General features: G+C 43.9%; 1 protein-coding gene across 1 annotated transcript in view; it reads right to left on the bottom strand.

Annotated features, from left to right (window-relative positions):
• Positions 1–614: 614 nt before the first annotated feature.
• VEGFD (vascular endothelial growth factor D) overlaps positions 615–15,290 on the bottom strand; it is a 32,600-nt gene continuing 17,924 nt past the window's right edge. The window contains exons 3-6 of the mRNA XM_012933586.2: positions 12,122–12,312; positions 8,174–8,322; positions 6,620–6,720; positions 615–814 (exon numbers count right to left, since the gene is read on the bottom strand). Of these exons, the coding sequence (XP_012789040.1) occupies positions 615–814; positions 6,620–6,720; positions 8,174–8,322; positions 12,122–12,312 (641 nt within the window). The remainder of the gene's footprint in view (positions 815–6,619; positions 6,721–8,173; positions 8,323–12,121; positions 12,313–15,290) is intronic.

The raw sequence follows: 15,290 nt of genomic DNA on the forward strand, positions 1-15,290 counted from the left end.
ATTGAACTCAGGTCAGCTGCGTGCAAAGCAAGCACCCTATCTGCTATACTATCGCTCCAGCCCCAAATAAGAAATTCTTTATTATATAATTAGTCATTGCTCTACAGATTCTTGCTTATTCCTTAGTTGCATATCCCTCTGTTTTGCAATCAAATACGGGCTCAGGCACTATCAAAAGAGCTGGATTCATGGCCTCACACGCTGGAGGAAAAGGCACTGAGATAGAGAAGGGGACCACTAAGTAAATGGTGCTTGGAGGGCTTGCTTGGGATGGGAGATGCATGCTGAAAGTAGACTATGGACCAAACATGACGGCCATTTCGTACCTGCATTGCAAACCGTAACACCCAAAAGGGGAGAGAGTGTAAAAGGGAATGCCCTGCCATAGAGGCGGGGGTGGGGGAAAATGGGGTGAAGGTAGCGGAGGGATACTGGGAACATTGATGGTAGAGAATGGGCACTGGTGGAGGGATGGGTACTCGATCATTGTATGATCAAAATGTAATCACAGAAATTTGTAAATCTGTAACTGTACCTCACAGTGATTCATTTAAAAAAAAAGAGCTGGCTTCATTAGGAATCTCACTGACGCACGGTGACAGTACAAATGACATTCACCTGCAGGTGTCGGGGTGAAAGATCTTGTGCTTCAGGCAGCAGCTCTCCAGACTTTCTCTGCACTCAATGCAACTGCAGTTTTCTGGGTGCTGGATCAGATCCTGGGGACACTGTGTTTTACAGACACACTCACAACGATCTTCGTCGAACTTCATGTGTGGCCCACAGAGAGCCAGTTCCTGAAGGTGAGAGTGGTCTGCGAAGGAACAGGAAAGTGTTGGTCAAATAACTGCGCCATGGAGAAGGCGAGGGGCAAAGCATGCTGATACCATTTGTTTTTTTAATTGAGATAGAGTTACAAAGCATACAATGTTCCAACATCCATCCCTCCACCAGTGTGTGTTCTCCACCACCAATGTCCCCACTATTCCCCCAATCCCACCCCTCCCCCTGCCTCTACGGCAGACAATTTCCCCCATACTCTCTCTCTACTTTTGGGCATTATGGTTTGCAATACAGATACTCAGAGGTCATCACATTTGGTCCTTTATCTACTATCAGCACACATCTCCCATCCCAAACAATGCCTCCAACCATCACTGACTTAGTGATCCCTTCTCTATTCCAGCTGCCTTCTTCCCCAGCTCATGAGGCAGGCTTCCAAACATGGCGCAATCTTCCTGGCCCTTGTGTCTGCCGTCCTTGGGTGTAAGTCTCATATTATGTTATTTTATCTTCCACAAATGAGTGCAGTCATTCTAAAAGAACTTCTCGTCACTCAATCTTCTTACCTCTAGAGTCTCATATCTAATCTTTTTGCAAGGAGTAGATCAACCTCTAACCCAAATATATAGATAGCAAATATATGTCATCTCAAGTTTGCGATTCAGAGTTATAAATGAAATATTTCTGAGAGGATTTTTATTTATTTTCTAAATTTATTTATTTTTTAATTAGTGAGTCACAGTGAGGGTACAGTTACAGATTCACACATTTTTGTGCTTGTTTTTCCCTCATGCAATGTTTGAGAGCCCATCCCTCCACCAGTGTCCATTCTCCACCACCCATGAACCCAGTATTCCTTCCACCCCCCAATCCCATCCCCCCACCCACCCCGCCTCTGTGGCAGGGCATTCCAATATGATTTCTGAGAGGATTTTTAAATATCTCCAGCTGGTGATTTGTTAGGAATGCAACCAATTCACATCCAAGTATCCAAGTATTAGGAATAAAATATAGGATCATGAATCTAGTCCTTCCCAGTTTTTAGATAAAGATTTAAAAGATGTGGAGAATTGAGTTTGTAGGAATATAGTTCAAACCTTCCGGTTTGTGGTCAGATACAGGGATGCAGTTTTGCAATATAAATCAAAACTGACAGGAAAGAAACAACAGTGGTCATGAATTTCAGTTCCCTACACATCTGCCAGAAGATATGCTCCATCGAGAGAAGAGAGTCGAAGAAGTTTCCAACACACGTCGCTGACAGATACTTCTAGAAAGTGTCCAGAAAAGTTGAGTAATACCCAGTTCTGTGCATCAAGTTGAAGTTCATTGCCAAAAGAAATGGAAGAGATAGAAACTTTGGAAGAACTTGACTCTCTCAGCCTTCTTGAAGATTTTAGAGGAAAGTACATATTAAATTTCTTCCCTAAACTTCTCTTTTCCCTACATGTCCCTTGCTCTTCCAGCTTGCTGCCTTTAAAAAACAGCCATTACCCCTTATTCAATGACCATACTTAATCTAGTTCCACCAGCTGGAACTTGTCCTTTCTTTGTGCTGCCATGAGCCATTGCTTTGGGGAGGAAGGGAGGGCAGGCAGGGGTGTGCTAGGGACCCTGTGGTGCTGGAAACCAAATCTAAATTGGGTGCACGTTAGGGTTTATACATCCTAACTACTGTACTACCTCCTGGCCCCCTTGCATTTAAAAAAATTGTGGTGTCTGCGCATGTCCAGTAGGCCCGGGGGGGCCTGTTGGCGATTCTTGGCCAACTGGGCAGGCAGTTTAATGCCAGGGCCCAAGTAGCTCGTGCTGCTCTGGTCTGGCAGTGTCGTGCCACCGTGGCAGTGTTCAAAGGCTTCCAGGGCCACACCCAGTGGTGTTCAAGGGATCATGCGGTGTCAGGGATTGAACCAGGGCCAGACACATGCTAGGCATGGACCTTGGGCCCTGTGTTATCTTATCTCTCCGGCCCCAATATATTTTATGTAGATTGCTGTCACCGCACATTCGTTTTTACCTCTTCAATCTATTCTCAACACTACTCTCAGAGACTAATCTAATCACATCCTGTACTACTTGAAGTGATTTAGAAGGTTGTCCACAGCAAAAGCCAATTTCCCCACTAAAACACAGAAGAGCTTCCGTGACTTGAACCCTACTAACCTTCCCGACGGGCTGGAGTGATACCACAGCGGGTAGGGCATTTGCCTTGCATACAGCCGGCCTGGGTTCGATTCTTTCGTCCCTCTCGGAGAGCACGGCAAGCTACCGAGAGTATATCGCCCTCATGGCAGAGCCTGGCAAGCTACTTGTGGCATATTCGATATGCCAAAAACAGTAACAACAAGTCTCACAATGGATATGTTACTGGTGCCCGCTCGAGCAAATTGATGAGCAATGGGATGACAGCGATACAGTGATAAAGTGAACCTTCCCGACACATCCTCTCCCTCTTTCTCTATGTCCTCTGTTCCATCCAGACCAAATTAGGCTTCTGTTCCCCTGATATTCCGAGATCCCTCAGCGCCATTCCTGCTGGGGGCCTTTTCCTTCCTTCTTTATGACATCCTTCCCCTTGAGATATATCACAACTTGTATGAGTTGTCCTATGTGGTCCTACTCTGTGAAAATTTCCATCCTCCTGTTTCTTATACTGCTACATTCCTGTTGATTTCTATGTGTCTTCCTTTGGCAAAACAAATCTGACATTAGGGGCTACTTCTCATAACTCTGGCGTAAGATAGGCACTCGATAAACATTTGCTCTGCTCATTTGGTGTAATAAAAGGATAATGGAGCAGGCGATGTATGAAGGGCTCTGAACGAGCCCTTCTAATATTCTAAGATACTGGCTTAAAGTCATCTGTTCTTACAAGTATTTGATCATTAGCGATATATCTAAATGGTAGCACTGCACTGTAGCACTGTTGTCCCGCTATCCATCAATTTGCTCCAGCGGGCACCAGTAACGTCTCCATTGTGAGACTTGTTACTGTTTTTGGCATATCAAATATGCCACAAGTAGCTTGCCAGGCTCTGCCTTGTGGACGAGATATTCTCGATAGCTTACTGGGCTCTCCGAGAGGGACGAAGGAATCGAACCCGGGTCAGCCGTGTGCAAGGCAAATGCCCTACCAGCTGTGCTATCGCCCCAGTCATCTAAACGGTACCCTCATACAATTCAACCTCTTTGTTTTCACTGATCTGTGGTTGATGATGTTTGAGGAACCATGAGGAATGTGTGTTGGAAGGATAGATTTGGAGAGACTCCGTTTTGAATTTTGTGCAGAGGAAAAGGGTGAGGCAGCTTAGATTCAGGGCACAAGAAGAGCCCGTTACTGAACTATTCTCTTGCAATATTTTCATATATCACTAGGTGGCAGTAGAGACTCATTTAAAAGTATTCAGGCAAGGCCCACTCCATGTTTGCTGATGTTAACCCTTTTTCAGATGGGTATTGGGTAAACAGTTTTTCCAATTCCATGGGCTGTCTTTGTATCTGGTTCACTGTTTCTTTTGAGGTGCAGAAGCTTCTGGTAGAAGTGTATATGAAAAAATACCCAACCCCATCAAAAAATGGAGAGAAGAAATGAACAGAAGCTTCCTCAAAGAAGAAATTCAGATGGCCAAAAGGCACGCAAAAAAAAAAAAAAACCTCCACATCACTAATCATAAGGGAGATGCAAATCAAAACAACGATGAGATATCATCTCATGTCACAGAGACTGGCACACACAAATGAACAAGAATAGACAGTGCTGGTGCGGATGTGGGGAGAAAGGGACCCTCATTCATTGCTGGTGGGAATGCCGACTGGCCCAGCCTTTTTGAAAAACAGTATAGACATCCCTCAAAACACTAGAAATTGAGCTCCCAGTTGACCCAGCAAATATCACTTCTGGGAATATACCCTGGGGGTCCAAAACCACAGCAGAAACACCATCTGCACTTCTATGTTCACTGCAGCACTATTTACCACAGCCAGAATCCGGGAACAACCTGAGTGCCCAAGAACGGATGTATGGATAAAGAAACTAAGGTACATGTACACAATGGAATACTACACAGCTATTAGGAAAAATACTGTCATGAAATTTGACTCTAAATGGATAGACTTTTGGAGAAGGGAAAGATATAGAATGACTGCATTTATTTGTGGGATATAAAAACAGAACAAAACAGTGTGATACTAATATCCAGTGCCAGGGAAAACAAGCCAGAAGGTCTGTCAATGGTGTGGGCCTCTCAATGGTGTGGAAGATGGAAGGTAGTTAAGATAGAGGAGGGTCCAGTATAACAATATTAGTTGGAAATGATCACTGGACTAGAAGTGAGTGTTGAAAGCAGGTAAAGGGATGTACATTATAACCTTTCAGCATCTGTATCGCAAACTGCGCTGTCGCACTGCACTGTCTTTCCATTGTTCATCAATTTGCTCGAGTGGGCACCAGTAAATCTCCATTGTGAGACTTGTTGTTACTGTTTTGGGCATATCGAATACGCCACGAGGAGCTTGCCGTGCGGACGAGATACTCTCGGTAGCTTGCCAGGCTCTCCGAGAGGGACAGAGGAATCGAACCCAGGACGGCTGTATGCAAGGCAAATGCCCTACTCTCGGTGCTACCACTCCAGACTCATATCGCAAACTATAATGCCTAAAATGAGAGAGAAAGAGAAAGAGAGAGAGAAGAGAGTGCCTGCCATAGAGGCAGGCTGGGAGTGAAGGGTGGCTTGAAGGGGTGGGAGGGAAACTAGGGACACTGGTGCTGGGAAATTACACTGCTGAAGGAACGGGTGTTGGAATATTGTATGACTAAAACCCAATCATGAACAATTTTGCAATGCTCTATCTCATGCTGATTCAATTAAAAAATAAAAATAAAATGTTTATTTGCTGATCCCTTTTCTATCTTACCTACCCTTCGCCCCACACACACATGGTTGATTTCAACAACTGGCCAGTCCTACTGGCCCTGTTTTCCCTGGCCATGCATATTAGTCTTCATATATATGTATATATATATATGACATATTATAAGATGTCATCTTATATATATGACATCATATATACATATATATGTATATATATATATGACATCTTATAGCCTACTTCTCCCTCTGGGAGAACCAACAGGTTACCGAGAGTTTCCTGCCCACATGGGAGAGCCTCGCAAACTCCCCGTGGCATATTCATATGCCAAAACCAGTAACAATGCTGGGTCTCATTCCCCTGACCCTGAAAGAGCCTCTAATGTGGCATCGTTGGGAAGGACAAGTAAGGAGAGGCTTCTAAAATCTCAGGGCTAGGACGAATGGAGACATTACTGAGACCGCTCGAGAAATTCGACGATCAATAGGATGATGATGATGATTATATATATACATATATATCCCACAATGAATGCATTCATTCTCTATCTGTCCCTCTCCTTCTGATTCATTTCACTCAGCATGTGCACCCCAATAAGAGAGTATGACTCCTAGTGAGTACATGTGCAAACACTGAAATGGAAGGAGTACAAACCTGTAGTAAGCACCACAGCCAAGTGTGCAAACCCCGCAACTTACTGCGTGACCCCCAGTGAGCACCACAGCTAAAACCTAAGGGCACACCATAGCCACGCTTATGTGTAACCCCAGCTCATGGCAAAAACACCAACAAGTAGGAAGGGGAGGGGGCAAGGAAAATAAATTATAACAGTGAAAGTTCATTGTAGTATGGCTGTGAGCATCAAAGAATGCATATGAGAGGCTTACAACCTTGTATGGCCGTAGTAAATTAATTGCTGTGGCTGTTATTATTATTATTATTGGTATTCAATTTCTGCTGTCATTACCTTCCATTCCAGAGAGTGGACTCTCCTCCTGTAAAACACATTTACATTTACTGTTATCCCATAGCATGTCAACAGGACAGAGTTTCTTGGAATGGGAGCAGCTAGGAAAAGAAAAAAGACAGATTTAAAAGCATTCAAGGTTTATCAGTCACACCTTGGAGACATTTCTTTTAATGATAAATAAATTTGAGTGGAGAATAGTGAGAATTTTTAGAGAAACTAATCTGTATGAAATGCATGCTATTAGTACTTCTACAATTATGAAGATTTTATTTGGAAAAATTTAACTGTGAAAATCTAAATTAATCTTGGAAAGTTCGAGTCTTAAACAAACCGAAAAGGGCTGGGGCTATAACTCCATGGTAGAGTGCTTGCCTTGCATGTGAGAAGCCCTGGGTTTGACCCTCAGCACTGCAATAAAATAATGATTTGCATCAACTGGTTATGCCAACTAACTGCTAATACAGCTTATTTAACAAAAGTAAAGATTGCTCAATCTTAGTTCCTAAGCATTATCTTCTTTTTTTTTTCCTTTTAGGTCACAACCAGCGATGCACAGGGGTTACTCCTGGCTCTGCACTCAAGAATTACTCCTGGCAGTGCTCAGGGGACCATAAGGGATGCTGGGTTTCGAACCTGGGTCGGCCACGTTCAAGGCAAACGCCCTACCTGCTGTGCTATCGCTCCAGCCCACTAAGCATTATCTTCTTGACAATAGATATGAGAACATTGGTCAGAACAGCTGGGACATTTTGGGGATAAAAGTTCCTCCTGCAGGAACTTTCTTTACTGCATGAGAGACGCAGGCCTCTCTTTTCTGGCTCCAGGTTCACTAACATACAACCACCCGCTCCTCCTTCTACTTGCTGCTCGCCCAGCATCTTTATTCCTTTGTTTATGTAAGATCTGTGCATCCAACATAGTTATTTTGCATTTGTATCCAGTGCTGAGATTTTGCTCTTCATTTGTTTCTCTTTATTAACTGTTGTTTTCCAATCAATGATTCTTACCTTTCATTTCAGCACACTTTGGGCTGTCAGAATTTATTCCATAAAGAAACTCAAGAAAATGTCAACGTTAAATGAATTTGAAATCATTTTGACTTGAAATAAGAATTTCTCATAGGGTTATCATAAGAGGAAGTGTGGAGTATTGACAAACTCAGATACAGAGAGGTCTACCACACCCCTTGGGCCCTGGGAATCTTCTTTCTCTCCTAGTTTTGGGACCAAACATATAAGCAACTTGAAATCTTGAAATGAGTTTTATTTTATCCTTGCTCTAGAATAAGGGAACATGAATGTGATAGGTAAGGCTGGAGTAGAGCAGAGGTGTCAATAAGTAAACATGCCAAGTTCATAACCATTCAGCTTTCTAGTACTGCCATAATAAACTTCAAATGCCTAATTTAAAATGTTGACAAATGGCTATGATCAGTGGATTTGGGTTAGAAGCTGAAAGATGACAAACTCAAAGAGAAAGTAATGAAGCATTTTCTGCATAACGTATTGGCAAAGGCAATAGCAAGGATAACTAAGCACAAGAAACGCTTACAGATCTTCTTCTGGGATCTGGATGGATCTTCTGATAATGGAGTATGGATGGCGGGGAGCTGTCGGCAAACACTTACAACCTGTGTGGTTGGCCACTTTAACGGGCACTAATTCAGGCACTGATGTCAAAGGCACTGATATCTCAAAGAGCTAGGGTAGAGAAAGATAGCCATAAAACAAGAAACTTTTAAAACTAAGAATTGTTTCCATAGTCTACAGATTTACATTTGTTATTCATGATAATGGCCCTAGCGATGTTGTCCACTAACAATCGAACTAATAAGGATAAGAGCAGGCACGATGGAAAGAGCACTGAACTGGGAGTCAGGAGACCAGGGGGCGTTTTCGACTTTGCCAAGTACTTTACTGTGGCCAAATCTCCCAACTTTCTGGTGTCATGGTAACGCTTGTAAACTGGAAGTATTGGTCCCTCTGCCTTTGCTTTGATTCTGAATGTGAATTGTAAAGATTAAGCAAAAAATAGCTAGGAAATGTCTTTGATGCCAAGGTAAATAAATAATTGCGCAGAGACTTTCCCACTTAGCCTTTCCCACATCATCTCTTGTAGAGGAACATAGTCTCCTGATCCTTGAGTCTAGACTTGGCCATCCATGTTAACAGGATGTTAGCAGACATGGGCAACATGTGGGGCTTTGTGGGGCTGGATTTCTCACCTGCTATAAGCAGGTGATGAGCATGACCCGGCCGACTTCCTGGTCCAAGGGTCAAGAGACACAGAGATCAGACTCAGAACTGGAGTCACACCCAACTGGGCCCATTTTAAACGACCTGCACATCAAACTTCAGTTTTTTGGGGGGAGGTTTGCTTCTTGGGTCACACCCGGAAATGGTCAGGGGTTATTCCTGGCTCTGTACTCAGGAATTACTCATGGTAGTGCTCCGGAGACCCAATGGGATGCTGGGGATTGAACCTGGGTCAGTCGCATGCAAGGCAAATGCCCTACCCACTGTTCTATCGCTCCGGCCCCCACATCAGACTTCTGAATGAGAATAACTCATCATTGCTGACAGCCACTGGGCTTTAGCATGTTTCCTATGCAGCACTCGATCATAATGGGCAACTGATCTAAGATCATCACGCCTCCCCCCCAAAAAAATGGCAGCACCACTCTTTCTATGTTTTTACATGCCAGGCCGTGTCGTAAGCATTTTTATATTCAATTTCCTTAACCACTGTAACATTAGGAGGTGAATTTTTAACCTGTGCCCATGCTGCAAATGAAGAAAGGATGAATCGAGAGGTTTTATAACTTTTTTAGGGCAAGACTGGTTACAAAAGTGGGGATTTGAACTCAAGCAGTCTACTCTAGAGCTTAAGGCCATACTCCTTTTTTTTAAGGGGTCACACCCAGCGATGCACAGGGGTTACTCCTGGATCATGCACTCAGGAATTATTCCTGTTGGTGCTCGGGGGACCCTATGGGATGCTGTGAATAGAACCCAGGTCAGCCGTGTGCAAGGCAAACCCCCTACCCACTGTGCTATTGCTCCAGCCCCGGCCATACTCCTTTTTGCTGTGTGTGAAATGAAAGAATTTTGTCTAGGAAGCATGAGAGAGAGGAAGAGAGGTGACGGTGGAACCACATAAAATAAAAGAAAGGAATTATATATCCCAAGTTAAGGTGCAGGCAGTCCCAGACTGGAATGAGCTTGAGACAATATTGTTAAAAAAATTCCACACTGGGGCTGGAGCGATAGTAGAGCGGGTAGGGTGTTTCATTTGCCTTGCACGTGGCCGACCCAGGTTCAATCCCCGGCATCCCATAGGGTCCCCAGAACACCGCCAGGAATAATTCCTGAGTGCAGACCCAGGAATAACCCCTGAGCATCGCTGGGTGTGACCAAAAATGCCAAAAATAAAAAACCCAGAAAATTCCATACTGCCTTTGGGAATAAAACCACTATGACATAAAGCAGCAAGATAGAATCTTGGAACCTAGAATTTAGAGATACTTCAATTACTTAGTCCTAGAGTGATGCATGGATGAACTTGAACTAAATTTTAATGTGCTGTCTATTCAATAACCATCCCATACAATCCTTTCTACACAGAGCATTCAGCTAATTTGTGTTATTTCCAAGATGGGTTGCATCAAATCATGCCCAACTTTTGGATGAGAGGTAGTTTAAAAAAAAACACTATTAAAATGTTCAAATCTGTGCATTCAGAAATAAATACTGTTGTATATTGACACTTAAGTACAGTCTTTCAAACAAATCATTTGTTGAGTACAGCAGCAACAATTAAGCAGTCACCTATCTATTAAGTAGAAATGATCCATTAAAGTTGTGTTTATTCTGACCTTTCGATAAGTAATGGGACTTCCGTGAGTCTAAGCAAAAAAGTGCTTTTAGAGTGTTTACTTTGCATAAACTTCATCTTCTTGCGAAAGTTTTCAGCTATGCCCTAGGGAATACCATGGCCATGAACGAAAGCCCCTTATGTTACACAAGTTTTGTTTCTACTAACTGCTGACGCTTAGCCAAACTTAGGTTATTTCTCCCTGCTTGTCAAATAGTAGAGGTCAGACATTTCACAAGTTCCAAGATTCTCTGAAAAGGATCAAGAAAAAGAAGTTCTGCCGTCGAAGGGATATTTTAGGGGGTTGGGGGGACAAAATTCAAGTTAACCTATTCCTCAACAAATTCCGTATTCTTTCCATCCAGTGAGGTTAATCACCAAACACGGATCAATCTGTGGATGCTAAATTTGGTATCCTCCCTCTCTCCCTCCCAATCCTGAGGATAAGACTGTGTAGGCAAATGTGACAATAATTAACTGAACATATCAACATGTACAGAAAAGGCAGGAGGGCGTTCCAAGTAGAACCCAAATCCGTGCTGTTTAACTCAGAATGTTGGAAGATGTTTTCCGAAGTGTGTTATTGCGGCTCTGCTGTGCGGTCTTTATTACCTTGTATAAGATAGTAGTGACAGAAAGAAAAAGTTCCCTAAGGAATAAAAGGGCTTTTATAAGATGAAGAGGGAAGTCATGTTTTTCCCCCATGGGACTGTGGAATTCTTTTTTTTCTTTTTAGGTCACACCTGGCAATGCACAGGGGTTACTCCTGGCTCTGAAGTCAGGAATTAACTTCTGGTGGTGCTCAGGGGACCATATGGGATGCTGGGAATCGAACCCGGATCGGCCGCGTGCAAGGCAAATGCCCTACCTGCTGTGCTATCGCTCCAGCTCTGGGACGGTAGAATTCTTTTCACAGATTTTCTGTGCTGGGTGTTTGTTCTTAGTTTGCCCAGGATAGATGCCTCAGTTTCTCTTTCCTCCCCCAGCGGGCTCTGTGTCCCAGACAGTTACCTCCACGCACTGCACTCCGGGTGTCGTCTCCCTTCCTGCACCCTCTCCCAACTGCCTGCCAGGATACGCGTTGGCAGTGGCCACTCCCTCGCCCTAGTCCAGCTGCCCGCTTCCTCACTTTCTGGGTTCCCTCCCCAGTTTTCTAGTTTAAGGGCGGCAACAGGCAACAGCTCCTCCTTTCTGCTCCCCTGTGGCCTTCACTGGTGTTTCCTTGCACCCCAACCTTGGCAACCCCCTCATCCAACTCTGGCTCATTACACCACTTAAACAACACGTAACTTAATGAACGCACAAGACAGTGGGGCTCTCTCTACTCCTTTCACTGTCCGTTCTAGTACTTTCCACCAGTTTCCATTCCTGACATCAGAGAGTAGTTGGTAAGTCAAGATGCTGATTTGAATCCGGTCTCTGCCCAAGTTATCTCCCTGGAGCCTCCGTTTCCTCATCTCCACTGGAGGATGGTGAGATACCTTTGGGCTTGTTTGGGGGAGTCACTGAAGTGATACCCCAGAAGCATCCAGCGCAGGGGTTGGCAGGGATCTCAAGGAGAATCGTTCAGGGTCACCTCCCTGGCCCCAGCGCCCTTGGGCTTTGCACGGGCCCCTGGCTACATACCTGCTTGGAGACGTATGAGGTGCTGGTGTTCATGCAGACGAGGCTCTCTTCATTGCAGCAGCCACCACACCGGAACACGTTGACACAGGGAGGCTTGAAGAACGTGTTGGTGCTCCTTCCCAGCTCGCTGGCCACCTCCACACACGTCTCCCGGGGGCTGCACTGGGTTCGCTGCCATTCCTCATCGATAACTGTAGGGAGGCAGCTCATGGAGACCCGCAGATGAACCGGCCTTGCCCGGCCAGCGTGACCACGGGAGTCAGCCCCATAGCCACAGGGCTGGTTTATTTTACTTGCCGGTCATCTTTGTGAGTCCCTTAACCATAGATGGTTTCCAGGAGCACCCCCGCCCCCGCCTCAATCTGTGATCCTTCTCCATGACGGAACAGAATGTGGAACAGAATGCTCTGCTGATGGAACAGAATGCCTTGCTTTCCCTTTACGGGACAATGCTGTGGCCTCAGGGTCAGGAAACTGAGCATATCTGGAGATCCTGACTCATCGGGGAGTTAAAGGAATACTCTCCTGAGCCGTGTGGGCATATGCTTTACACACTGAGAAATACGCTTCTGGTGGTCACTTAAGCATCTAGAGTAGCATTCCAACTGGGCCAAATGCATGAATGGAAGTTTAAGTGGAAGTAATCCTCCTCAAGCGAGAGTCATCTCATTTGCAAGGGCCTGATACTGGTGTTGGCAGAAAATGGGGAAATAAGTCCATTCATTGTTATGGAAGGAGAAATTTTCTCTGCTTTCTAGCTAATTTGAGGTAAAACAAGGAAAAGAGATTAAGCCTCTGGAACTGTAAGAAAATTAGAGCTATTCTTATAAAACAGTACTTGCATATCTCTCAGTTGATTTTTTTAGCTTTTTGGGTCACACCCGGCAATACTTAGAGGTTACTCCTGGCTCTGCACTCAGGAATTCCTCCTGGCAGTGCTCAGGAGACCATATGGGATGCTGGGAATCGAACCCAGGTTAGCCGCATGCAAGGCAAATGCCCTACCCACTGGGCTATCGCTCCAGCTCCCCACAGTTGATTTTCTTAATTACATGTTGACACTTTGGTACTTTCTGTGGTAGAGACTATTTACAGCTGTTTTGGGAAATGACTCAAGTTTGGCAGAAACACATGCTTTGAATTCGCCACGGAACTGTAGAATTTATTATATGTTAGGGTGGGAGTCTTGTGGTAGACAAGTTTCTAAAATGACCCCCAGTGATAATATGAGAGGTTCATTTTACCTCAACTGAAAAAAAAGACACAGAAAACCGATACCCAGAGATGCCACTTTTGGCTGTTCACACATGTATGGAATTCTCTCTTCTGTGACTGGCTTTTGCCCCCTTTGACTAGGAAGCTCACACATTCCCCTGAACACCTTCTTGAGAAGAGAATGCAGCAGAAGTGATAGAACGTCCCTTTCATGATTAGATTCAAAAGACTGGCCTCCAGCTTGCCCATAATATCGGTCTCTAGCTGGTCCCCTCTCTATCTCAGCTTGCAGTCTTTTGCCATGTTCGATCCGTCCACATGGCCTAGGATTGTGGGGAGTATCTGGTCAACAGCCTGTGAGGAACTGAGCCTGCCAACAACCATGGAGTGAATGTGGAAACACATCCTGCCTCAACTGAACCTTGACATGCAGCCTGAAACCTGACTGCAGTCTCACAGAAATCCTGAGGAGACACCCATTTGGCCATGTCTTCATTTTAACTGACACAAACGGATATAAAAACGTTGTTTGGGGATAATATGTTATGCAGTCATGGATGAACTCTCCTCCAGCTTTATCCTATCTTCCAAATGTTGTATCGGTTCCTCTTCAGGTGATTTGAATTTTTGCATAGATATAAAGTTATTGTTAGATACCTGATCCTAGTTTATAAATTATTCCTTAAAAATATCTTTTTCAGGGGGGCGGTAGAGACATAGTACAGCAGGTAGGATGCCTGCTTTGCACACAGTTGACCAGGGTTCAATACCCGGCACCCCGTATGATCCTCTGAGCACTTCGAGGATTGATCCCAGAGTGCAGAGCCAGGATTAATCCTTAAGCACCACTGAGCATAGCCCAAAAGCAAACAAACAAAAACAACAAGCATTTTTTTCATATCCTTTTCCTTTTTCTTCCCTAAATCTCAATTTTTCTCCTGTGTTGATTATTCAATTACTGAAAAGATAATAAGCAAGATGCTTGGTCTTCTGAGAAATACTATGTACACTACACGGTTTGCCTAAACTTTGTTTTTCATAATAAAATATTCCATCCTAAGATGTCTTTCTAAACTCCCAATTATGAATATTTATATAAAGAGCCGGAAGGCTATAAACATGAAAGATAAATGACCCAATTAGGCATTAATATGGGTATTATTTAATTCCTTATTATTAATAATTCATCTCTGAAAAAATAAGTAATCAACTTATGAAAATATTCCTTGTTTAAAATTCTGCTTAAATATTGCTTTTGCTTGGCTTCTTAAAAAATGTACAAAACCATGTTTGAAAAATGGGATGGTATTAATCAAAATATTCATCAAGATTGTGGTGAACTATGACTGATGCACTGAATAAAGGTTTCATAACTCCACTACATTTTTATTGCCCAGTCGAAATTACTCTGAAATCCAGGAGGGAAGGGTCAAAACAAATAACTGCCCTAACACATCAATTTGATTATTTCCTGCTTCTAACTTAGTAAATGCCATAAGATGATCCTTTCTATAATAAGACATCATTTTAGAGTTGGCAAATTTCATATTTTTATGTTGATAAACATTTAAAATTCTCCTACAGCATTTTCACTAGAAAACATCAAAATCCTCTTAGGGGCTGGAGCGATAGCACAGTGGGTAGGGCGTTTGCCTTGCATGCGGCTGACCTGGGTTCGATTCCCAGCATCCCACATAGTCCCCTGAGCACTGCCAGGAGTAATTCCTGAGTGCAAAGCCAGGAGTAACCCCTGTGCATCGCCAGGTGTGACCCAAAAAGCCAAAAAAAGTCATCTTAAAAATCACGGTTTTTATAAAAACACCAGTCAGCCTCCATCTGTCTAGTGTCTTCTGGCTCACACCTCAGGCCTTCGCACAAGGAATGTGATTAAGCCTTGATGATACGGGTGAGATCTGACCCCTTTCCTTTCAGGAAGTCCATGCTAGTTCACTGC

The sequence above is a fragment of the Sorex araneus genome, chromosome X (assembly GCF_027595985.1).
Source record: "Sorex araneus isolate mSorAra2 chromosome X, mSorAra2.pri, whole genome shotgun sequence".
NCBI classification, from domain to species: Eukaryota; Metazoa; Chordata; class Mammalia; order Eulipotyphla; family Soricidae; genus Sorex; species Sorex araneus.